This window comes from Drosophila rhopaloa, unplaced genomic scaffold (genome assembly GCF_018152115.1).
Source record: "Drosophila rhopaloa isolate 14029-0021.01 unplaced genomic scaffold, ASM1815211v1 contig_178, whole genome shotgun sequence".
NCBI lineage: Eukaryota > Metazoa > Arthropoda > Insecta > Diptera > Drosophilidae > Drosophila > Drosophila rhopaloa.
The window spans coordinates 1220537-1246340 of NW_025335059.1; the positions used below are offsets into that span (position 1 = coordinate 1220537).

The window sequence follows — 25804 nt, forward strand, 5'->3', positions numbered from 1 at the left end:
ATTCATTTATTTATTTGTAATTGTTTTAAGAAGATTATTTTTCCTCCCACAAATATAGAACTACCCTGTGCAGCATTGCCAGCTCCGATTTTAAGGGCGACCATTTCACACAATAAGAAAACAGAGTACTTCCAGTGCTGCACTCTTTCGGAGGGCTCCCATTTGCCGCAGCCGCTGCTCAACACTGTTTCATTGTTCTGTTCTCTTTCTGCTGGTGCTGTTTTGGTTTTGGTGCAATTATCTATTTAACAACGCACCGAATCTCAATGCACATGCCTTGTGCACTTTGCGTGGGTGTGCCCAGTGCCAGTTTCATTTATAAAACTATGAGTTTTGCCATGTTTCCAACCCAACAGGCCAAGTGACCGATCAGAATCTCACGCCCCCTCATGTGTTTACCCTTTGTCTTGCGTTCTATTTGCGTTTCGTGTCCGTTTTAAATCGCCTCATTTGCATAAAACTCGTCTTTTACGTCACAACTCTCTAAATACGGAGGAGCAAAACACACCCATTCCCAGAGGAATCGTTGAGCTGACCTGTTTGGAATCTAGAATGTGGAAGTGCCACAAGTGCGGCAAACCCGTTTACTTCGGTGAGACAAACACAAACACCCACGCATACATAAAAACACACACCGATCCGTAAATAACTTGTAAATTATATTTATTTATTCCTCGCACAGCGGAACGTAAACAATCGCTCGGCTACGACTGGCATCCGGAATGTTTGCGCTGCGAGGAGTGCGGCAAGCGCTTAAATCCCGGCCAGCATGCTGAGGTCAGTGGATCACCTGTTATTCGATCATATGATCTTTAAGCATCTAATCATAATATTGCAGCACAAAGGAGTGCCCTACTGTCATGTGCCCTGCTACGGAGCTCTGTTTGGGCCCCAGTTGTTTGGCCACGGCACTCGGGTGGAATCGCACAAGAGCTACGGACTGAAGGGGACCCAGAAACCAGCTGGGGCCCAGGCCAATGGCCCCCCACTCCCACGAGATCACCTGGAGTCCAAGCTGAAGGTGCAGCACGAACTCAGGAAACCCAAAACCCCAGACTAATAAAATTCCCTTTTTATGGGCAGGTCTACAATCAATTTTACGACAACAAAAGCCTGGAGATACGCAGTCGCGAGGTTAACAACCGCTTGGTGCTGGAAGGAGCGCTACGAGTTTATTGGGGCGTGCAGGGAGTGATTCACCTCAAGGAAGACGATGATCAGCGCATACTAGTTCGCAAGAGGAACTCTTGTCGGGTGTCTAAGGCAGCAGATGTATGATTACCCTAAAGTTATTTCCGTATTCATGTAATTAATTTAAATTTCAACCACAGGAAAGCAGCTCGGACAAGGAGAACGAGGCTAGCGAGTCGCTGGCTCCGCCCACAACCACTACAGGCGAGGTGGACCAGCTTTCCACGGATGTCTCACTTTCTGAGAGCATGACCTTCGACTCCTGCAGCCTGAACGAGATCTCCGAGCTGCCCACAACACCAGAAGATGCCTCGGCCAACACCACAGCAAACAGCAAGGAGGTGACCAATGGGAAGGTATCTAACGACGACGAGGATACCACCACAACGGATTCGTCCGGCACACTAGTGGAGGCGCCTACGGCCAGCACAAGCTGTGTTTCCAGCACTCTGCCTTCCAAGCTGGACCATCTGGAAAAGCTGGACTGGGACGACATTGACGATCTGCTGCAGGTTGAGAGACGTCATAATGACAAGGATCGAATCTACGAAACCATGCCGGTCAAATTACCGTCGTCTCAGTCTTCCAGTGACAGTTCGCCAAGCAAAACATCCACTGACACCACGACCACCACTGAATCGAGCACCACACAATCGGCCACGACCAATAGCAGCAGCTCCGACAACTTTATGACCGCCACGGGATCCTTGACGGCCAATACCAACACACAGAATACAACAACGGTGTCTACTACAGAGACCTCTCTGGACAACTTCGAGACTTGCGATGATACTACCCTGAAACCTATGGATTTTGAGGACTTTAAGCGCAGTGTTCACCAGGATTATGTGAACGGGACTAACTCCTTTAAGGAACCCAACGAGGGCACCCTGAAGCGAAATCAGCCCATTGATCCCTCTCGCATCCACGACTCCCTTAAGCTCTATGGGGAAAATTCGGTGATGAGCAAAAGCTTTAACTGCGAGCATGCGCTGCGCTCCATTGATCCTGCATTGATCAACGACACCATGAACCTGCGCAGCAGTGTCGGCTCGCCTCGCTCCACGCAGCGTCAGTACGCCTTGCAGAAGAGCGGATCGGCCTCCGCGTCCACAGTGCCCAGCAGGGAGCAGAAGAAGCCATATCAACAGGGGCGGCAGCTTTTTGAGAAGGGCATAAACCGCTCCAAATCGGGACCCAGCTGCTTTGTGTACTCCGATAGTGATGACGACGACGAGGCCACACTGCGTCCCCAACGGTTGGCCACCATGAGGCGTAGCGACATCCCTCCCCGGTACATTCAAATCCAGATGGACTGCTATCCCAAAGAGAATGCGACTGCCGGCAGCGAGGGTGAGTCAAGTCGTGCAGATGCTCCGTCCATTACCAGTGGAGCAGCTGCCGGCGATGAGCTCACGCAAACTGAAGAGCTGTATACGGCGAGCGAGGGAGTTGGGGATGGATCTGCTGGTTTGCACGTTACGGAGGATGGCGTGGTGCTAAGAAGACCACCTCGTACTGGAGCTGCAGCCATCAAGCGACGCAGTGGCAATCGTCGGTAAGTTGCACATGCTTTTTAATTTTCAAATGGCTTTGCAAGTAAAGTACTATTATCAACAGTTCTCGTACTAAGCTGAAACGTCGGTGCTCTATTAATGGTCACTACTATAATCGGGAGACGTCATTCTTCACCCCGCCCTACGGTTCTCAAATGTCTGTGTGGGTTTCCTCGATGGTGACCACCACAGAAGTCATCAACTTGGTGCTGGAAAAGTATAAGGTGGACAGTTCGCCGGGAAACTTTTCCCTCTTTATTGTTCGCGACAATGGGGAGCAGAAGCGTTTGAAGGATGACGAGTATCCTCTAATAACTCGCGTCACTTTGGGACCTCATGAGGATGTGGCTCGTATGTTTTTAGTTGATTCCCGCAAAACGGACGAAATCAGGCAAGTCACTCTGAAAAACTGTGACCGCAATTCACTGATTGATTACTTCTATTTTAATTTAGTAATGAAGTTGCTCAATTTTTGAATTTATCGCTACCCGAGTGCCGTGCCATTCTGGAGCGTTACGACCAGGAAGTGGCTCGAGAAGTGGCCAAAATTAAGGAAAAGTGGGTTTTTAAAATGTTATAGTTACCAACAATCTTTGCAACATTACAATTTTTTACTTTCCGGCAGGTACGCCGAATTGCGTCGCCGTATTGTGAGCCGCATGGAATCTCTAAAAGTGCATTTGTAAAACGTAAATGGAATCTCTTGCAGAAGAGCAATTTTTTATTAGCCATTAATAAGTGCGGCCAAAAAAGTGTCGTTAGCAGCGCTGCTAATAGTATTCACGTTTTTACACAAGATATATATTTTTATGTAGGATTTAGAGAAAATTACGAACTAGCAACATTAGGCGCCCAGTGAACAAAAAGCAGCTGCTGCACGTCGCAAATATATACTTTATGTTTAGGGTTTAATTCTTCCCAGCCGAAACTAATAATCATTTCCAGGCATTTCCATTCGTTTAGAAAGCGTTTAAGACTTGTAACTAACCAAAAAATAATTATTAATCCACCACATTACCATACAATTTTTTGTTTTGTGTTTGTAATCAAAATATGTGCTTTGTGCAGTCACGTTTAAAGCGGTGTCATGTATCTATTGTACAATGTTTAGCTTTTAAGCCGTGACATGAAGCACAAGTCCTGCTAGTAGCGTGTAGTTGAAAGCCATTTTATCGAGTCATTGAACAAATGTATGAAAATCAATTTGATTAGCAATTGCAATGCCTGCGAAACAATAACAATAACTGTACACATACTACATATTACATAATATGGACTTGTTGATTGAAAATCATTTGGAAATCCAATAAAATGTAAAGTTTTACCAGAGACTCGTCGCCAATGACTGTGGCCAGCGAAGCGGAGTTTAAGGCTCCATGGTCACCGACAAATTCCGGGAAGTTACGCGCCCCTAGTGGAAAAGGGCGGACCTGAAGGCGGCAGCAGCGGCAGGAAGTGTGAGCCGAATATTCAAAAAAGGCAGCAACTGGCGCCAGCAGTCCGTGCCGAAATGGGGATCAAGTGGAGGCGGACATCACCACACACACACACGGGGGAAGGGGCCAAGAGAAGCCCTGTCCGGGCCAAAGCAGCCATCAAAGCACAAGTCAATGATGCCATTATAATAGAGAAGCGACGGAGGAGCAGCGCGGTGAGAGCGACGACGATGAGGACGAAAGTAGGCAAGCACAGGCTCACTCACATAATAAATGCACACCCCACAGCGGCGCACAGTGTGTGTGTGTGTGTGTGCGTGGCTATTAATTTGAAACTGACAGAGCCTACGGGTCTGGGTCCGGCTACAACGTGGCTGGGACTCCAACTAGAGGGCCACGCCAGCGTTTGGCCAGCCTTTGAGACGCTCTGATGCTGACGCGTTAAATGGTTTTGGGGTTTCCCGGCCAACAGCATCGGCGTTGGCCCGGTCCAAGTGTGCCAAGCGCCAATACATAAAAATCAACAGCCAGCGACACTAGCAGCGAAAACTCAAGGCGCATTGGGCGCCAGTGGCAGGTTCACGACCCGCTGCCTTGGCTCCAGCAATTGTCGCTTAAGAGCATTTCGAGCATTCCGCATTCCAGAGCTCTGGCAATGGGTGGCGCGAAGAGAGTCCGGAAAATCGATTTTGGACGAACGCTAGTCGCTGTCTGTTTTGTTGGTGGTGGCAGTCTGGAAGCGCCTGGCAGTTGTTGCTCCAACGGCAAGGGGATGGTGGCCCTGTCGAAGAGAGGCAGAGATATTCAACGCATTGCGCATACGCAGAGTGGTGCACTGGGCGAACGGTTGGAGAAGGTGAGATTTCTTAAGATTCCGGCTTTTAAGTACATTTTCAAATAAGCAGTAAGAACATTTAGAAATCTTTCGGTATGAAAATATAAAACGCACAAAGTAAAAATGTAATAAAAATACTTTTACAAATTATTAAGAATAATTTTCTATTTTCTGCATATGTAACATGACAACCCTGCTGTCGTCCACGAGTTCCAGCGGCTCTCTTAGCGCATCCTGCCACTCTCTTAGCACACGGAGCTTGTGTCGCAAAATTCCAATGCTGCCCACCGCGATGGATGCCACCCAGAAGTTCGACTCGGCGCTCAGTTTACGTTTCGGCCGCGTCGCCTTCAGTTCTCCAGTGTTTCGTGTCCAGGCTGCACTTCATCCGCGGAGGCGCCTGCGATTGCAAGAGCAAACATAGAAACAGAAGCAGAAACCAAAACCAAAATCCAAGCCCAAACTCATTGTCATTCATAGCTTAGCATAGTTGCTGCGTGATTGTGTGTGCGTAGATAGCGCCAGTGAGTGTGCGTGAGTGCGTAAAACCGAAGGCGTCCGTAGTTTTTCACGGCACAGCAGCGATTAGGACCAGCGAGAGCGGAACTTGTCAACAGGGCGCATCGCTTGAAGCACTTCCTCCATAGCCACCGACAACGCCACCGCTGTCATCTCCTGTTCCTGTTCCTGGACACCCGTTAAGCGGCCATGAAGCACTCGCCGCTGATTGCCAGCGCTTGTCTGGCGCTGGTGTTGATGTCATCCAGCTTGATTGGCAGCTCGGAGGCCAGAAACAAGAAGAAGTACGTCGGCGAGACGGGCGGCGATTTTGAGTTTATCGATGAGGTAAGTCCCAAATGGCTTCACGGCAGCCCCCATTCATTCACTGTCTCCGTCACTATCCAACGTCTTGGATTCCCAGTCTGAGTCCCGGATTCGTCTCCGCCTCCCAGTTGCCACTCTTCCTTCCTGTCTGTCTCCTACTTAATACGCCTTAAGCTGACTGCTGACATTTGCCAATGCTCCGAGGCGCAAGTGTGCGAGTACACGGAGAAAAACACACATCATCTAGGTGTTAACATGATTTAGGTAGCTTTTTAAATGATTATATATTTTGTAGGGGATTATTGAATATCCTCTTAATTACAATAACTTACATATTCTGGCGAAATATTATGAAATGCTTATTTTAAGATCATCTTGAAATTTACCGTTCAAAATTGCTCAACATAAAATAATAATATAAAACCTTGATTAGGATCTTCTCAATTGCAATATTTTGTATTCAGAATTCTCTGGTAATTTAAAATCACTTGAAATTAAAAATGCTTAAAAGTATGCTATTCAAATTAAATCTTAAATTTCCACCTATAGTTCAAGCCACAGGATCTTGTATTTCCTGTGTATAACGTCGAGTTCTATATATTAATAATTCGTGCACTTGTAATCAAAGCATACTGGGCTTTAGAGATTTTAATTTACTTCATTTTTGGGGCACTACAACATTGCTTAATTAAAACTATTTGGTTTTCAAGGTAATTAATGTAAAGGATCCTGCTAAATTGACTAATTGAGATTTTATTAATGCTAATAAAACCGATAGAAATCAAAAACCTCAAACGTGAGTTGAGTTTTGCATTGTGAAAAAACATCGAAACGCTTGAAAGAAAAGCCAATTTTTTCGGTGTGTTCTGTGGCATATATAACGCAATTGCGCTTTTATTTGTTCAACTTTTTTTCCAGCTCGTCGCTGCTGAGGTTTCACACCAACAACATCCGGTCGTGTTGTTTGTTTTTTTCTGCTCTACGTTTTCAGGCTCGAAAAAAAGAATACGACGTGCCAATTACTCACGCAAATCCGATTTGTAGTAGCCTGTATTCCCTTCTCCAAAGAGCTGACCCGGCTAAGCTGGGCTATCTATGGCTCCCTTCTTGTTCAGGTCTTTAGCACGCACCTGTCCGGATATCGGAGCCGATCTGGGTGGGGGCCCAATGGAAGATACGAGTGCCAGCCAACATAGGAAAATCAATAGCATTTGGCAGTCTTGTTGTCGTTAGGCTGCGCGTAAACTATGAAGTAAGCGCTAAGCTGCTTTCAGTCGGTCTGCCAGCACGCACCACCCGAACCTCCCGAACCACCCAAACCCCCACCCGAAAACCCCCAAACCACCCGATCCACCCCCTCATCGATGACTGTTAGTCACAGACGCAACGTCGTCGCTTTGTTTTTTTCGCCAATTTGGCTGTATTATTTGCCAGGCGCTTTGCTTCTCTCTAGCTTCTTTCTTCTTTGGACTAGTTCTTTCTATACCCTTACATATAGTATTATAATATCGTTTGGAACTTGGCAAAGCAGTGGTAAAAGTTATCGCAATCAGTATCATTTTGAAGGATAAAACTGGCATTTTTAATTTGTAATTTAAGTTGGAAAGCCGGACTCGGATATCTATATCAAATAGCTGTCATTGTAGTTTACGAAAAGAACTTGATTTAATATGGGTTATATAAAATATATATCTCATTAATTTTTTATTTTAGCTTGCTTGATATAATATGAAAGGGACATTTAAATTATTATTATATACTAAACTATCATTTAAATAGGAATCTTATTGCATGTTAAGGCTGGAAGGGTAATTCAATTCCGACTTGGAAAAGTTAAGTTTCTTTTTCCTTTTTATTATTTTTTTTTGTATTCCGTTTTGTGTGTTGTGCTGTATTTGTTTTGTTTGCCATTTTGGTTTTATTTCTCTGCGTTTCCTTCCCCTTTTCCCGTAATTTTTGCTCGGCCATTGTTGAGACCCTCTCTCTAAATGCGTTTGTGTGTGTATGTGCTAATAGTCTGCTGTGCAAGTGTGTGTGTGCTTTTACACACATACACACTCTCAGAATAGCGGCCTTCAAGAAAAATTATTGCGATTCGCAAAAGTTTCCATAGAAAAAGGAGAAAAAAACGAACGAAATAAGGCATTTGAAATTTTTGGCAGGCACCACATACGCAGAATTTTAAACAGTTTTCAAACCCAATCCACATGTGTCCTTGTATTTGTGTTTTTCGTGCGTGTCACCCATACAAACAACCGAGCAATTTACAGCCTCAGCTTTTGTTTCTGCATAAATTTCACTTTGATGTCCTCAAAATCTCTTTTTACTTTTCCCATTTTATATTACGTGCGCTTAGTTTTTATATTGTCTAATCGCACATTTTCGTTTTCTCGCAATAAATTTTACTTTTTATGTTCCCAACTTCTGGCTTTTCAAGTATTCGCAAAATGAAATAAATTATTTGAAAAGTTTATATAACCGAATTGTCTGCAGTTAAGTGGGAATTCAAATTTCACTTATTTCTGTGACACTGAATTTTCGACACATGCTTGGAATTTTGGTAACCCCCAAAATTTCATTTTAATTGAAAAGTTTCTGGGAAAAGTCAGAGTTTTCTTGCCAGAAGTTTGAGACAAAATGCGAGAGAAAATCGTTTTTAGCTAAAGATTTAAGTAAACATATTCGGTGAAGCCTTACCGATACAGGAGTATAAATAAATGAAATCATATTTTGTGTATCCCTGGGCAATTTGCTTTGTTATCTAGCCGAAAAGCGGAAGTAATCCCCGCCAAAAGGAAACGGCCTCAAAGTATGCAGCACAAAATAAATAACCATAAACAGTTGACGTTAATCAAGCACAAAAGGAGAAAGCTCACAGATACAAACGCACACTGGGACAAGGAGAAAGATGCTGTAGGATTGCGTTATGATTTATGCATGGTATACATTTCCATTTCCCGGTCCAATTTGGGTTCGTTTTGTAAGCTTTGCATTAGTCGTAAAAATGATAATAAATTAGCTTAGATCGCAAGGAATTCTCCTGATTTGCAGATATTTCCGCCTTGCTGTCAACTAAGCAATAATCCCCAGTCATTCATAGCTAGTTTCGCCCCCCTCCTTTATGCATAAGCATAATCAGCCAGACAAACAGCCATTCAGTGCTAGAAAGTCGGAAAGTCAGATGCTCTTATCCATCGATTACCAACAAATGGAGCTCTGTTTGTCATCACAGTATAAATCTTTGCATTGCGCATTTTGCAATTTGAGCGCTGGGAAATTGTGTCGTTGCAGCATAAAATAAAATGCGAATAAAATGTGAGTGAAATAGAAATAAGCTGAGGCCCCGGGACCATATTTCAGCCCTGGATCACACACAATGGCAGTGTACAGTGCGTAATATATGCAAAACGTAGCTCCCTTTGCTCCGCTATGTGTAAACATCTCAGCTGGTGGGTTTTTGTGTGTGAAATAGCTGCCAGCCATAAAGTTGATATGCATAATTTTGTATAAGCGCCACTTATGGCTGCAGACACTATATATCCCATAGACACACCTCTCTTCCCTCTGTTTCCCCCACCAGCGAAACTGAAAAGTAAATCAGAATGTGGCAAAATTACAGCTTTACTTGTAGCTGAAATCCTCCCTCTGGTCAGTGGCTTAGGATCCATTTTTATGGGTACTAGATGGATAATGTCTGCTCTCAGCAGCCGTTTGACCCACCCGTGTGTAGTGCAAGTTATGTAATAAACTTTTATATTGTCAAACTGTTGCATAAATTGCCAGCACGCAGGCAAAACTTTGCAGGACGCTAACTAGGATCTGTGATGTGTGTGCCGGCAGGGACATCATGGCCCGAGAAGTTATAAAAACGGTTGTAAAAGTTAACGACATAAGTATTCGGCTGTCTGGCTATTTGGCCTCGGCATTAGCACCTATTTAGGGTGCCGAAATCGGGGGCCAAATGGAGGTGCTCTCAGCCGGAGCTTAGCGAAGTTCAGGTGCAGACAACAAGTCGACTTGGTGTGCAGTTCGTTTCGTTCCGGGTTTCATTAGCATTGCAATTTCCAGTACCATTCCCACGGCTCCCCGGCTAAAGAGATTTGCATATTGCATGCCAAAAACCGAATAACAGCGAGGGAACTCCAGCAGCTGAAATGTCTGAAACCAGCAATTTTCTTGCCTTCCTGCGATGAAAATTTCCCAGGAGTGACACAGCTCTCAGTCTGAAGAAAATATGACCCGAACTAGACATAACAATTCCTATGTTCTGCCCAAAAAGAAGAAATAAAAAATACAAAAACGAACAGGAAAACTTTTGAATCCGCTGCAAAACTTTACTCACTTTACTCTTTTATTCACCGGCCCACGCCCACTTATCAGCCTTGTTGTACATTCCGCTTTCGTCTGCTTTATGGTCTCCCTTATCGCATTGTGGCCTGCGTCCTTGCCAATCGCAAACCCTTCGCCACCGAGCCCCTTAATTTCTTTGTGGCAGGAGTCAGGTCCTGCACGTACACATTAGCAAATTGCCTGCATGTGTGCGAGAGCTGAGGAATGGCGGCTACATGGACTGCATGGAAATGGCAAATGGCTTGCAGCTAAGGTTAAAAAATGCTGCAAATCGCTTACACACAAAGAAAATTAAATTTCAATTTTCTATCCACTAGAGAAGCTTTAAAATTAAATAACTTGAATTCGCTTTTGATATGAAAGCTGTTAATTGACTGTAGTATAATATTTGTGCGACTTGCAGCAATCTGTAGTTGCCTAACAGAATTAAATAGAATATTCATGGTGACTACAAAAATCTAATTAACCTTTTATTATCAATTTTTCATTATTTATTTTAGGTAAAAATTCAATTATTCTTAGGGACAACTTTTGGAACATTTATACTTGGTATTCTATTATATCCATCAAATTGTTAAATTGTATTTAGTCTTTTACTTAAGACCCCATTTTTGCTGTGTATGTAATAAGCAGCACTAAATCGTAATGCGATAGAAAAGCCGCAGGATGCGAGTCTGGTTTTTCCTTTGATCATTGACGCTAATTAACTGCTTCACTCGGATTTGGGCCAAGCGTATTTGTTCCGCTTAAGAGCTACTTTACATGGTTTCTCCCGCAGAGTCATGTTTCATAAATCTTGCACTGCGCCCCCACCAATAAGACAAATTGGTTTTAAAGCAACAAAACTTCGATGTCAGCTAAGGCGAAACTAAAATATTTTTTCTCCGAAGGGGAAAACTTGAGCAAACTCATTTTTCACTTTCATATTGTTGTGTGGCAGGCTCCAAAACAGCTGGAGGGACTCTGTATACCCGGATATTGGGCTGGTCGTACATACATATGTGTGTGCCACTTAACTGATTATGTAAGACGAGCTCTGTGTGTGGGCTTGTCAGTTCTTGTTTGCTCCAGCAACATCTGTATTTACTGGCGGGCAAATATTAAATTTTCATAGCCATGGAGCCATATAGATAAAGCCAAGGATGCCGGAGAGAAATGTGTGCAATTTTAATTAATAGCTGCAGGATGATGCCCGGTCGAGTTGGTCCGGTTAGGAGATCTGGCCACATATTGCAACTAATGAGTTTTGAAGGGGTGGGGCTGCCTGCCTGCCACTCGGCCCAAATCGAAGATGCGAATCTGTCCCCGAAACCATCGCTTGGCCTATCAATTACAGCTCGGCACAATGGCCTGATATTCGGGGAGCTGAGGCATTCGGGCTTTGTGGCAGCTAAGCACATGTCAAATGGGATGTCGCACGGTCTGGCGGATGAGTGCCAGCCTGTTAAGCTGTCATTATTTATGGCCAAAGGACTCAAGGAGTGTTTGCTGACAGCATTCTCGCAGTGATTTCGAGACGACGAAAACAGTTACAAATTATGTATATTAATTGTTTGTCTGCGGTTGACGAACAACGTAGATATGACAAGAAAAAATGGTATAATGAAGTTGCACGACCTTGAGTCTTCCCAGTAGTCCATGTCTATTACGAAACATGATTTTTCTTTCTATCTATTTTTACAAAATATGGTAATGTTACTAAATTATTAACATTCTTATATTAACAGAGAGAAGAGTCTACATAAAACTAAACTTTACCCTTAATCTCAACAATTTGGTAAACGAACAAGGATAAATACACTTAAACATTTATTCTGATTGAAAATGCGTGTATATTTTTTTACGTTGCTTTACACAAACACAATATACCCATGCATTGAATGGGTATGAATTATAATGAAAAAGCCTTGCACACAAAATGAAGTCAAATAATATCCAGTGGGCATACAATGCGTATACGTAATGCTGGCGACCTTGCTTTTCAGTCATATTTTGCAGACATCATGCCGGCGGCCATTGGCTGTGGATTCCCATTACCCTTACATAAATGCCCACGAAGAACTCATCTTGATATTGACTTTGTTGACGAACATTCCTGACATTACAATTTGGTATATTAAATTTCTCTTCATGTTGTGATTGGCATTTGACATGGGCAAAGGAACCTTATGTCGCGTCTCGCTGCGGGATTTCTGGGGCCAAAAATGTTGTGAGGGAAAAGTTGATTTAATATTTCAGCTGCAAGGTGCCACGGAAAAATTAAAAGCGAGATAAAGGGATTCGGCATGGACGTTAAATGAAACGACTTTTCGGGTGTGGTGCGAGGTCCTGAGGTATGGCGCACATAAAACTTTCTTCCAGAGACATTTTCGGGCTCTGTGTGTGTGTGTGTGTGCACGCATTACCATAAATAAATTATAACGTTCGCTACTTCGACTGTGAGTTTATAGCTTGTATGCGATAACTCACACAGACACACACAAACACACACGCATTTCAGGATCCTGGCGAGAAAGAGAGAGAAAGGACCCGTGAATGTACGAACGAGCAAGGAGACAGATAATAACAGTTGGCAAGTTGGTAACGAAGAGCAGGGTAGGATGTTACATCCTTTGGCTAAACAAGGAAAAGGGAGCGGCACACATGCAGGCGATAATAATTTACGGCATAAAAGCAAAACACAATGGAGGCCTTCGAAACGAAACCAAAAGCCAAAAACGAAACGTTGACTAAGGACCAGAGCATAAAAGTTTTTATTCCACAGAAATTGCAGTCAGCCGCAAAATCCTGCATACAAATTATGCAATTAGGCGTTACGTGAACGACAAAAATTGAGGCCAAGACGGATATTATGTTCTTAAAAAACTAAAAGCACAGGCGAAAGTTTTTACGCCAGTTATCAAATGCAGAAAATTGTCTCTTCCGCCAAGTCAGCATTGAGTCCCGAGTCCCTAAGAAATAGTCAAAAATCCCTGAAAAATTGTCAACGAAAGTTTATACTCGCTCTAAAAAGTTGTCTCTTGGCAAAGTTTTTACAGACTAACTGCTGACAGTTGAAAATAAAATAATATTGCGTATACGCAGCGTTTGCCAGTGACGAACTGCCTCCGGGGGCCAAAGCAAACACTGTAAGTGAAACGGGTATAAAAATATAGCCTGGCTGAATGGTACAAAGGGGCCAAAAGTTTTCCATTCAAGTTGCAATTAGCTGTCCCGAGGAGCCTTAGAAATCCGGAAACAGACAATGACAAGTGGAAAAACAAGGTCTAAACTTTGACAGCCAACAGAATCTCAGTTGATTGACTTTCTGTTGGCAGAAAGCCGAGCTCAAGGCACTTTTGGGAAACATTTCTGCACTCCATGCTCCACGCCACTCCACTCCAATCATGCAGGAAGAGAAAATTAAATTTTTATTCTAGCTTAATTTTGCATTTTCGTGGCAAATTCAATTGCAGCTGCTGCCGTTCCCACTTCCTGTTGCACTTTGTTACTCTGCAGCAGTAGCAGATCCACCCCAACTGCATTCTTTTGCTTCGTTTCAATTAGATACCAACTCCGCCATCTTTCCTCGCTGGCTGCAAAAGTTTATGCAAGAATTTCCCCCGTATCTGTGCAAAAGTCTGTGCCAAGCCCAGCAACAAAAAAACAAAACAAAAACAGAAGCTGAAACAGCAGCCGAAAATACTTATTTCACGAAAATAAACGAAACGGGGACTGCAAATATATAGAGGGCAAAAAAAGGGAAACAAAAAGCCAGGGAACGGAAATGAAATTGCAATTGCTGGCCCACACAGACGACGCCAAGTCGCGAATCGTTGATGCGCAGCGGGGGAGGGTGTCGGAGAAAGCCAAGTTTGCATTGCTTTTGCATGTTCTTCGCTGTTTCTTTTGCTGTTGCCTCTTTTGGCTTGACTTGCAATGCCATTTCCGCCACGGTCTCATATTGCGTCCTCGCGTATGCAATAAACTTTGCTCAGCGGCAGCGACAGTGCAAGAAAAGAACACAGATAGATACAAAACGATTTTTCCAACTTTTCATTACCTTCATTCGATTAATAAATCGATTTCCCATACAGTAACCCAAAAAAGTTACCCCGAACGGAGCCTTTGGAACATTAACTTGAATAATTTGGTAGCATTTCATAATGATTCATTAAATTCTGCTTTCTTATTTTTATTTATTTATCTTCAGTTAAATGTAGTTTTTTTTCTGTTCTGCTTTCAACTATCTTAATGAATTTAAAAATGTTCGAAAATGGTATTTTTTGAATTCATTCGGTTTAAGATACGTTACCTATGACTGAATGTATAACATTTCTTAAGCTAACTTTATTTAGCAAGTGTTACCATTGCCTAATCTTGAATCAGAACTTTTAGTATTTAGATTAACTTATGAGAGTTTGCAGTATAAAGTCAAATTATAAGCAATTAGTCGCCAAACTCCATTTTTTAACTACCTCTATGTATATAAATAAATTTGTTTAAGTAGAAGTTGTCGTTAAGCACGAGAGACTGTATGTGAAACTAGATGCTTAAATCCCGAGAGCCATTACCAACGCCAAAACCCCACTTTCACCCATGGCCGCAAGGGCTTAATCAGGCGCAACTTTTTAGAAGAATTTGGCTGGGGTTTCCCGCTCCTAATGTCGCACCCGCACAAACGAGCACTAGCTGCAAACACAGGAGCTCATTAGTTGGGCGGCAGTGGCGCTTAAACTTAAGCTGCGAGCGTAGAAATTGCGCAGCTTTGGCGCTAAACAAGTTAATTAGTTTGCCTCTCTTTTTTCCGCAATGGCTGGAGTTGAGCTTAACGACAAAATAAATTATTTGCCGCACACACATAAGCGCCATGGAGACTTCAATTGACTTTATTAAGCGTGTGAGTGCGTGTGGGCGGGCGTGCTTGCGCTTTAATGACACTTTTCAGTCAGCTGCCGTCGCAACAGGACGTGGTTCTAACCCACGTTTATTATCCTTGGAACAGGAAGCTCACTCCGGCGCGGTGTACAATGGAGGGATGTGTGTGCAGAGTGGCAAATGAGTTCTCGTCTACCGCCTGACTTTGATCTACGGCATATTAATCTCCACTCTGCCAGCTCCAAGGCCTCTTACTCTTTTTCATTTTCTTAATTTAAAATCATTTTTCAAGTGCCAATGGAAAACTTCTGCCTGGTCACCTGCGCGGCCCACTGTGCAGCTGTGGCGACATTAGAGAACAAATGCGGCGGCAATTGCCTTTGTGTCACATAAAAACACTTTGTTGTCCCCAGCCAAATATATTCACTACATATACTCATTGCGCAGCGGATATACAGCTGAGGTCGAAATAATAGCCCTAAAGACTCCTTCCGAGAATTTTAATAAAAATAAATACCATAGTATGAGCTTGCATGACAAAAGCTTCATCTTTAGATATGAAATGATCTGAGGTCAGTAAAGTATTAATTTTGTCTTTATATTTGTTAAGTTTTTGTAATATAATACATACAAATATTACTCTTGTAACACTAATAAATTGGGATTTCTTTACTTTATTTTACCAATTGCAAAAATGTGATTGTTGCAGATTAATACTTGTATATATGTAAATCTAGTACGATGTTATAATGTTAGTAAATAATGCGATTTATTAATTATTCATGTTCTTAAGTGGAATACAGGGTCTTTGCTTTGGCCACAACTGTACTTGAGGAGAAGGCATCACAGATACAAGCCTAAGCTCGTTTAATCTTGGATTTTAATTGCACGGTCATAATGTTGGAAGGCTCCCATTTGAGTACATCGAGCCGCAGCAGTCACAAGTAAATTGAATTTAATTAGGAACGAGTTTTTTATTGTGATTGTTGGGTTTTATTCGTCATAAACTTCGGCCGACAATAAAAAATCGAGGCTGCTGCCAAATGCAAACGCTCACATTTTCCTGGGGCAATAAAGGAATCCTTAAAGGCCCAGAAACTTCTGGAGGCCCTAATTAGTGTGAGTGGGCCATTAAGAATTTGCTCAGGTTCGACTTAAAGTTTGCATCGAGTGTGGGGCAAAGAAATTAAAATTGAAATGTAAAAGTTGCCAAACTTTTTCGCCTACCTTCCAAAAACACACACACACATTATGGGCGTTGGTGGAAATTTAAAATGCAAAGCAGAACGCCATGGAAAAGCGGAGGGGAAAAGGGAACCCAGAACCTAGAACTTGCTTCAAGTGGGTTCGTGGCAGGTGGGCTGCAAAAACTTGCTGCATTAAGTGCACTCAGCGATGAGCAGACAGAAGGCGATGGAGGGCGAAAAAAAAGGTGAGCGGGCTGAACTGAGCTGTGCTGCCAACTGCCGCCAGCTCATTAAAAGTAAAAATGATATGCATTAAGTTGCCAGCGGTAACGAGAGCGTTAAAGGGCTGGACCTGGTCTGGACTCATTATGCCAAACTGGTGCCACTAATGGTCAGTGTTAATTGCGTGGAAAGCATTTGGAATGCACTGCCAAGCCCCAACCCACCCAAAGGCCACCCCACGTAACTGACATTCGCCTGATAAATTGTCATAATTCGGGGCCGCACAAAGGACAAGGTATCCCGCTGGACTGCCATCAATACATATTTCATTGCCCTGACACATGCATTAACATGTCTAATCGGCACGCAGGGGTCACAGTTGCAGCCAGGACACAACTGGCCAAAGAGGGGGGTGTAGAAGGGGTCCTTTTGAAGGCACATAGCCATTATTCATTCTGCGGCCCCAGCATAATTTATTGCCCATGGCACCACTCACATGTCAGACATTCCGAAGTGCTGCCCAACTGACAATTTGCAGAGACTGACATGCAGCAGTTTAGCCCATGACCCCTCACTCGCTCGTTCGCAGGTGGCGGGCTTTAAAATTTATTTTGTTTGACTAACTGACAAAACTCACTCCCACCTGTCTCGTCAGCTTGGCAGCAGTGTCTCACCAACTCGCCGTCACATCGATGACAGTCCCCACTCCGGCGGGAACACAGGGCGTATGCGCTATTCGCCCGCACAGGAAAGCGACGAAATGTGTTTCTTGTAGATCCCGATTCCCTGCAATTAGGAGTCCTATTGGACAAACTCAATGCGGTCGAGCAGCAGATTCGGAGTGTGGTCGAGGTCCCAGTTGCCGCATAAACCGACTATCCGTCGCCCCAGGACAAGCGCCAGCCATGATTTTGAGTCCCGTACAGTGGAGATTAGAATGTCAGTCAGATTAGTGTTGAAATTAAAATCTCTTAGTGGTTTAAGTATAAAGGTGGACTATTTAATATGGAATTCTTTAAGCTGATTTGTCTTAGGCAACCCCTTATGGAATTTTATAGAATTATTATTTATTTATTATTATTATTTATTATAATCGCAAGTGTGTAGTTAATTTATTGACTGCCTCCCTGGAAATTGCCGAGCGAATGTGGATGACTGCTGCAAAGAACATGGGAACCACATTTTCCTGTATGCCGCCACTAAGCTGCGTCAGATTTAGCGAGTTCACGTCGCCCAAATGGATACGAAGATTTTCCTTCAAACCCTTGGCTCACAACGATTAAACCCCATTAGCTTACTTAGAAAATGGGTCAAAGTAAGGGCAGTTGCCATCAGTACTTGATTTTTCACTTAAAACAAAAAAAATATTGATACAAATAAAATATAAGTATAAAACCAATATAAGCCCTTCAATGCTTTTTTTTCATAGAGTTTTTTTTTTAATTCCTAGACCAGAAAGTGCGTTCAGCTGAGAAAACGCAAAAGGTTTCACTGGGACCGACCACACCTTTGTCTAGACCGACCACACGTTCATTTCCTTGAAGTAATCGGTTTGTACCAACGCCTGCATTCGAGGTTTCTTTGCAATTTCCTTGTCGAGCACATCGGTAATGTTAACAGTTGGCCGGGGTTGATAACCTTCCCAAATCAAAGTTCTAAAGGCTTTGAGGTGTTATCTAAAAAAATGATGAATTCCATTATGAAGAATTGTAAAATAAATATGTACCGAAATAAAAAAAAGAATTTTTTTTTTATCATTATGATGTTTTGTTAAACACTTCTATCTTTTTTTTATTACTTTTCAAATTATTTCACCCAAAGTTTAATTCACTTAAGATAAGATATGTAAGGTTATTTGAAGTAGTTATGCTTTAGTAAAGAAGTTCAGTTTTATTTTATTAAGATAAGAGCATCGGTTAGACTTCAGTAAGATTTTGGATAATCTTCTTGTATACCTGGATGCCATTTAAATAATCATCAGCCCTCAAAAATTCATCATGATCATGTATTAGTACTGGAGTATTTATGATGGGTGAGAAACCAATTGCCGGTGTTCCTTGCTGACGAATAAATCGGCTGTCTGTGACTCCAAAGCAGACAATCGGTTTTATTTTTAGTTTCCTAAGAAAACATGGAAATAATATAAAATCTAATTTTAAAAGCAGAAGCTACTCACAGTTCATCAATAGCGGCTTTCAAAGCCAACCAATAGGGGTTCGAATCATCAAGCTTGGTGGGTGCCACATAAGCATCTTTCTGGGGGAACTCGATCTCAATGCCACCACCTGCCTGCTCGCACCAGTCGCGGATTTGCTTCTCGAAAGCAACCAAATCCAAGGTGATGGACAGTCGCATATCGAAGATGGCCTCCAAAAGCGGTGGAACCACATTGCTCTGCACTCCGCCACTCAATTGGGTGAGATTCACGGTGGTCACATCACCAATGTTGATGCTCTTGTCGTTTATCAGCCACTGAACCTGCGATTCACGGAACTCCGACAGCTTGTTCAACACATAGTTTAACTTTACTCCGGCGGTATTGGCCAACAATAGAGAACCATGGCCAGCAGTTCCACCAATTTTCAATTTGAGAACTGAATAAGGCGAAGAAGGCTTAGTTATTTGATAGTAAACCTGTAAAAACTACATACCCCATCGTATACGTTCCGCGTAAAACAAATGATGAACATCAGTGGCACTAGTGCCTCCTTCATCCAAGCTGAATCCCACATTCATTTGCTTGTAGAAGTCGGTTTTAACGAACTCTGCCATGCCAAGACTACCTCCAATCTCCTCGTCGGGAACAAAGGTCACGTAAACAGTCCTTTTAGGTTGAAAGCCACTGGCCTTGAGCAGGCGAATAGCACCCAGATATTGAGTGCCAACCGATTTCATGTCCTGAGTACCCCTCGCAAATATCCTGCCCTCCTCATCAAGATCGGCGGAAAAGGGTTCATGAGTCCATTTTTCAGGAAACACGGGAACCACGTCCATATGGGAGTTTAAAATGATCGAGGGCAGCTCGGGATGTTTTCCCAGCCACTTAATGATCACCACAGGCTTTGATTCAACAGCTGGATAAACCACTTCTACGGGAAGATCAAGGGAGTCGGCTTGGCGCTTGATAAAATCCACACAGCCAGCTGCAAATAATACGAACTTAATACACATTTAAAACTTTGTTTAATAAAGTCCTTACTGTAATTAATATCCGGGTGCACTGATGGAATACGTAAATATTCTCGAAATATTTTAATTTCCTCATTGTTCTCCCATTTCTCAACACTCATTTTGGGTAAAGGATTCTACAGCAATGGGAACACAGAAAGTAAGAGTGGTAAACTGCGAGTAAGATTCCCACCAGCCACGCGCTGGCCTTATATACTGATAGATCGTTCCACTTAATAGTAATCACTATTAAAACACAATAGAATGTGTGATATCTTCTTATCACTCTAAGCTTCGAAGTAATGAACTGGATGTAATAAAATCTCTTTACTTTTGATAAGATAATTCCCAAGAATAAGACCATATCTACTTTGATAATTATCCGCGTTGCATATAAAATGATTTTATTAGACTTCAGCCAGGTTTTGAATAATTTTTTTGTACACTTGTATGCCATTTAAATAGACGTCAGCCTGCAGAAACTCATCGTGGTCGTGGATCCGCATGGTGGTGTTAATAATGGGTGAAAATCCAATTGCCGGGGTTCCATTCTTCCGAATATATCGACTGTCGGTGGCACCGGGGCAAACAATGGGATGTATCTTCAAGCCACTAGAAAACATTGGGTTATTTTATATTATGAAAGCCAATATGCAATTTAAATGGTGCTTACAGTTCATCGATCGCCGTTTTGACAGCCAACCAGTATGGGTTTGACTCATCCAGCTTGGTGGGCCCAATAAATGGTTCCTTCCGGAAGAAATCAATGTCGATGCCACCACCGGCTTCCTCGCACCAGTCGCGAATCTGCTTCTCGAAGGCAACCACATCCACAGTGATGGCAATGCGCATGTCGAAGACCGCCTCGAAAAGCGGTGGCACCACATTGCTCTGCACTCCACCACTTAATTGGGTGAGATTCACTGTGGTCACATCGCCGAAGCTGAGGCTAGTGTCCTTCGCCAGGCTATCCACCTGCGAGGTGCGAAACACCGTCAGTTTATTCAGCACATAGTTCAGCTTCACGCCGGCAGTGTTTGGCAGCAGCAGCGATCCATGGCCAGAAGTTCCGCTGACCTTCAACCGGAGCCCTGCAAGAGTTAGGCGCGTTAATCAGATGCTAATCCAACATAGGAGCACTTACCCCATCGCAAACGTTCGGCGAAGAACAAATGGTGCACATCACTCGCGCTAGTGGCGCCTTCGTCCAGGCTGAACCCCACGTTCATTTGCTTGTAGTAATCCGTTTTAACGAACTCCGCCATGCCCAACTCTCCCCCGGTCTCTTCATCGGGAACAAAGGTTACGTACAAAGTGCGTTTGGGCTGGAATCCACTGGCCTTGAGCAGGCGAATAGCTCCCAGATATTGAGTGCCCACCGACTTCATGTCCTGCGTACCCCTTGCAAAGATCCTGCCCTCCTCATCTATATCCGCGGCGAAGGGATCGTGTGTCCACTTGTCACGAAATACGGGAACCACGTCCGTGTGGGAGTTAAGAATAATCGAGGACAGTTCCGGCTGACTTCCTAGCCACTTAATGATCACCACGGGCTTTGTTTGAACCGCTGGATAAACCACCTCCACGGGAAGATTTAAGGAGCTAGCCTGACGTTGAAGAAACTCCACACAAGCGGCTAAAAACGTTTTGGTTTTAATAAACAAATGTTTTTAGGGTTTAAAGCAATTAAAATTGAACCTTACTGTAATCAACATCTGGGTGTACAGTTGGAATACGCAAGTATTCCCGGAAAATTTTAATTTCGTCATTGTTTTCCCACTTTTCAGAACTCATTTTCAAGATATGTTAATTCAGTTAGAGATAAATAGAAAATGAGCTGCATTAGATTTTCACTGGGGTTTTATAGTCGCCTAGTCTTCGCTTAAGGTTTATGGTCAACACATTTAAATGCTTATCACTTGTTGTTGCACGCTACAATAACGCTTTATCAGCAAAAAAAAATTAACAATCTCTTTCCAAAAAAGTGACTACATTTCCACTAGCTCTAGGTCTACATTTCTATTAGCCACACGGAAAATGATTTTTGTGGTTCTTCGAAACTGAAGAACAATGGGTTAACCCTATAAAAAAATATACCAGTAAAAAACTGAAATTTGTAAGGAAAAGGAAAGAAAAATGTATAAGCAACCAAAAAAAGCAATTGTTAAACATACATTAGGTCAGTGTATTAATTCTGATAGCACCAAATAGTTTCCATCAATTTGAAAATACAAAAAGTTCCTGCATTTTTGATTGATGGCCTTCGTTGTTAACTAATCAAGTGATTATTGTAGCTTTAATGGATTCACAACGTTCCAGCTTGTTATCTTTATTTATATAGATATCTTTTCACCATTATCTTCCTGCTGTCAAAAGGATAACAAGTCGTGTTTTTATTAGATACAACAAGATATCAAGCTGTGAAAACATATTCGTTTAATTCAGGGCAGATAAGATAAGAAAACTAGGAATTTTTGTATCAACTTATAACCAAATGATCAATCTTTATTTTGATAAGGCTCTCATGTATTAATTCGAATTAATTTTCAGACTTCGGCCAGGTTTCCCAAAATTTTCTTGTATATTTGAATGCCCTTCAAATAAGTATCGGCTCCCAAATATTCGTCGTGATCATGGATGCGCATGGTGGTATTTTTAATGGGGGAGAATCCCAAGGCCGGGATGCCCTGTGCCCGAATATTCCTGCTGTCCGTGGCACCGGGACACACAATGGGGTAGATTTTAAGGCCGCTGCAATATAGTTTGGTTAGGAATCGGTGGTATAGGGTACTAAATTTAGTCTTACAGCTCATCAGTAGCCGCCTTGAAGGCGAGCCAGAACGGGTTCGAGTCGTCGATCTTTGTGGGTGCCACATAGGGCTCCTTCTCGTCGAAGGAGATCTCAATGCCGCCACCTGCCTCCTCGCACCAATCGTGGATCTGCTTCTCAAAGGCAACCACATCTAGGGTGATGGACAGACGCATGTCGAAGACCGCCTCAAAGTGAGGGGGCACCACGTTGCTCTGCACTCCGCCACTCAGCTGAGTAAGATTGATGGTGGTCACATCACCGATGTTTATGGTCTGATCCCTTGCCAATCGCTGGACCTGCGATTCACGGAACTCCGTCAGCTTGTTCAGCACGTAGTTCAGTTTCACGCCGGCAGTGCTGGGTAGCAGCATCGAACCGTGTCCGGAGGTTCCGCTGAAGTTCAGTTTGAGTCCTGCAGAAAGGGTTACATTTTAGTTTTCCCTCTGATGTGGATGACAAGGTCCACTCACCCCATCGCATACGCTCGGCGTAGAACACATAGAACAGGTCTACTTCGCTGGTGCCGCCCTCATCAAGACTAAAACCCACATTCATGTTGCTATAGTACTCGGTTTTAACGAACTCCTGCATGCCCAACTCGCCGCCGATCTCCTCATCGGGCACAAAGGTCACGAAAATATTGCGCTTGGGCTGGACACCACTGGCCTTGAGCAGACGAATGGCACCCAGGTATCCTGTGCCCACGGACTTCATGTCCTGCGTACCCCTGGCAAAGATCCTGCCCTCGTCATCTATATCGGCGGCAAAGGGATCGTGGGTCCATTTGTCGCGAAACACTGGCACCACATCCATGTGGGAGTTTAGAATGATGGAGGGCAGTTCCGGTTCGGTTCCCAGCCATTTGATGATCACCACTGGCTTTCCCTCCACCGGATGTATGACGTCCACTGGGAGATCGAGGCTGTGGGCCTGACGCTTCAGGAACTCCACGCACTCGGCTGAAAGTTTAAATATACTTGAGTATGACTTCTAACGATCCTCCAGAGCAGCCTTACTGTAATCCACATCTGGTTGCACCGTCGCTATACGCAAGTATTCCCGGAATATTTTGATTTCCTCGTTGTCTTCCCACTTTTCCGTGCTCATTTTGTGACGATGTTTTCTCGGCCAGTTACCAAACTTGAATGTGGGACCATTGGCAAGAAACGAGCTTATACAGTTATTTTCGTGTTCATAATTTCGATTTTATGGCCTTCATTTTTAATTATTATCAAATAATGAGTGCGTTATCAAACGCAAAATGATAACAGAACTTATTCTTGTACAAACCTCTACCAAAACCAATGTCTGATAGCAAACAGTAGCCACATTCGATATAGTCCAAATAAATACCACAGAAGCTCCACTCACCGATTATTATATACCCTTAAAGTTATAAAGTAATCTACAATTGTTTTTGTTGTGTTACTAGTTAATGAGTTCTGTCTTGGTGAATGAAATAAAAAAAAGGTATTTATTTTGTTCAACATAATAAAACAACTATAAAAAGACTTTTAAAGAAATATAATGAAATAAAAAACATGACGCAGAATTGGTTGTTACTTTTAGATTATACAATCTAAAAGAATGACGGTTTATTGGATATTATTTAAGGTCAAAGTCCACAATAAATTAAGCTACACGGAAATTTTTGCTATCAGTGTTTTACTGTTATTTGTATTTAAGCAGATATGATTTGAAGTAATCAGAAAATTTATACATTTCACATCGGCCTTACACTCATCGATTTCAAACATTACTCATAATGATAAGACCAATCAAAACATATTATTTCCATTTTTGAATCATCAGAATATAGTTTCAGTTGAACAGTTTATGAATCAGCAACTGCCGGGATAAGCTTCTTATACACTTGAATGCCGTGCAGATAGGTGTCGGCGTGCAAATACTCATCATGATTGTGCAGCAGCACAGGAGTATTGTTGATGGGGGAAAACCCCAGAGCAGGAATGCCTAGCTGCCGGACGTAATAACTATCGGTGGCGCCGGCGAAAACTCGAAGGTGGGTTTTCAAGCCGCTGCAATTCCATAATCATTAGATATGAAGACTATAAGCCCTGCAAACTCACAGTTCATCCAGGCCCTGTTTGAAGGCCAACCAGTAGGGATTGGAACCGTCTACCTTTGTCTCCACATGGGGACACTTTAGAATGAAATCCAGTTCAAGTCCACCTCCAGCCTCCTCACCCCAGGCGCGAATCTTCCTCTCCAGCTCATCCACGTCCTGGGTGATGGCGATGCGAATATCGAAAATTGCTTCCAGCACAGGCGGAACCACATTGCTTTGGATTCCTCCTCCAAGTTGGGTCAAATTCAGAGTGGTCACATCACCGATATCCAAGGAGGAATTCTTTGCCAACAGCTGTACCTGAGTTTCCCGGAACATCATCAGCTTTTCCAACACAAACTGGAACTTTTCGCCAGCTGTTTTATTGTGCAGCAGCGATCCATGGCCTGAAGTGCCATTGAATTTTAAACGGAGATCTGTGAAATTTTAAGATTACAAAGTAATTATAGCTCATAGTAAATATAGAGCACTTACGCCACAGTGTGCGCTCTGCGTAAAAGACTGGATAAAAATCATCTTCACTGGCGATGCCCTCGTCCAGGCTGAAACCCACATTCATGGCCCTGAAGTAATCGCCTTTCACAAATTCGGCCATGCCCATGTCTCCGCCAGTTTCCTCGTCGGGCACAAACGTCAGATACACAGTTCTCTTGGGCTGATAGCCACTAGATTTAAGGGCACGGATGGCAGCCAGATACTGGCATCCCACGGACTTCATGTCCTGCGTACCACGTGCATAAATCCGGCCTTCGGCGTCTATGTCAGCGCCAAAGGGGTCATGGGTCCAATTCTCGGCAAACACGGGGACCACGTCCATGTGCGAGTTCAAAATAATCGATGGCAGTTCGGGACTCTTCCCCAGCCACTTCATAATCACCACCGGTTTCGATGGCAGGACAGGATGGATCACATCCACCGGTAGGTCCAGGTTGCCAGCCTGGAGCTTTAGAAACTCCACACACGCAGCTACAAAGGGAATTTATATACAAAAAAAGTACTGGCTGTATTAAAGAAATCCTCACTATAGTCAATATCTGGATGGACTGTGGGTATACGTAAATACTCCTGGAAAATTTTAATTTCCTCGTCGTTAGTCCACTTTTCCGGGCTCTGCATTTTGAGTTGAGTGGCCTGCTGTTGTAAAGAGACTGAGTTCTAGTCCGCGACGTTGTTTGGTTTTAGGTCTGAGTGTGGTTTGAATTTATGGGATTATTAGTTGTTGACTCTAAGCTACTTGATTGTAAACGCTAGCAGTTTGCGGCCTTTCAACTTCGCG

At 43.2% G+C, this 25804-nt stretch overlaps 5 protein-coding genes across 8 annotated transcripts in view; 2 read left to right on the forward strand and 3 right to left on the reverse strand.

Moving 5' to 3' along the window:
- Positions 1 to 175: 175 nt before the first annotated feature.
- Positions 176 to 4076, forward strand: LOC108053043. The gene is made up of 8 exons (XM_017135610.2): positions 176 to 592; positions 683 to 777; positions 839 to 1021; positions 1084 to 1272; positions 1332 to 2749; positions 2812 to 3138; positions 3201 to 3305; positions 3373 to 4076. Exons 1-8 carry the CDS (start codon positions 553 to 555, stop codon positions 3431 to 3433), a joined length of 2418 nt encoding a protein of 805 aa, XP_016991099.1. The 5' UTR covers positions 176 to 552; the 3' UTR covers positions 3434 to 4076.
- Positions 4077 to 5339: 1263 nt separating this feature from the next.
- The window catches only part of LOC108052241 (proteoglycan Cow), a 46145-nt gene continuing 25680 nt past the window's right edge, over positions 5340 to 25804 (forward strand). For all 4 annotated transcript variants that reach the window (XM_044459181.1, XM_044459183.1, XM_044459182.1 and 1 more), the window contains exon 1: positions 5340 to 5864. In XM_044459181.1, coding sequence (XP_044315116.1) covers positions 5727 to 5864 — 138 coding nt within the window. In that variant the 5' untranslated portion in view covers positions 5340 to 5726. The remainder of the gene's footprint in view (positions 5865 to 25804) is intronic.
- Positions 18258 to 19821, reverse strand: LOC108053046 (aminoacylase-1). Its single transcript, XM_017135611.2, has 4 exons — positions 19659 to 19821; positions 19111 to 19602; positions 18636 to 19053; positions 18258 to 18580 (listed from the first exon to the last, which is right to left on the reverse strand). The coding sequence occupies exons 1-4, from the start codon at positions 19747 to 19749 to the stop codon at positions 18376 to 18378; spliced, it is 1206 nt and encodes a 401-aa protein (XP_016991100.2). The 5' UTR covers positions 19750 to 19821; the 3' UTR covers positions 18258 to 18375.
- LOC108040455 lies at positions 19995 to 23591 on the reverse strand. Its single transcript, XM_044459198.1, has 8 exons — positions 23456 to 23591; positions 22910 to 23398; positions 22434 to 22851; positions 22180 to 22378; positions 21331 to 21424; positions 20772 to 21263; positions 20301 to 20718; positions 19995 to 20239 (listed from the first exon to the last, which is right to left on the reverse strand). The coding sequence occupies exons 1-8, from the start codon at positions 23544 to 23546 to the stop codon at positions 20035 to 20037; spliced, it is 2406 nt and encodes an 801-aa protein (XP_044315133.1). The 5' UTR covers positions 23547 to 23591; the 3' UTR covers positions 19995 to 20034.
- LOC108040457 (aminoacylase-1-like) lies at positions 24088 to 25724 on the reverse strand. The gene is made up of 4 exons (XM_017117939.2): positions 25551 to 25724; positions 25003 to 25494; positions 24530 to 24944; positions 24088 to 24478 (listed from the first exon to the last, which is right to left on the reverse strand). The coding sequence occupies exons 1-4, from the start codon at positions 25642 to 25644 to the stop codon at positions 24274 to 24276; spliced, it is 1206 nt and encodes a 401-aa protein (XP_016973428.1). The 5' UTR covers positions 25645 to 25724; the 3' UTR covers positions 24088 to 24273.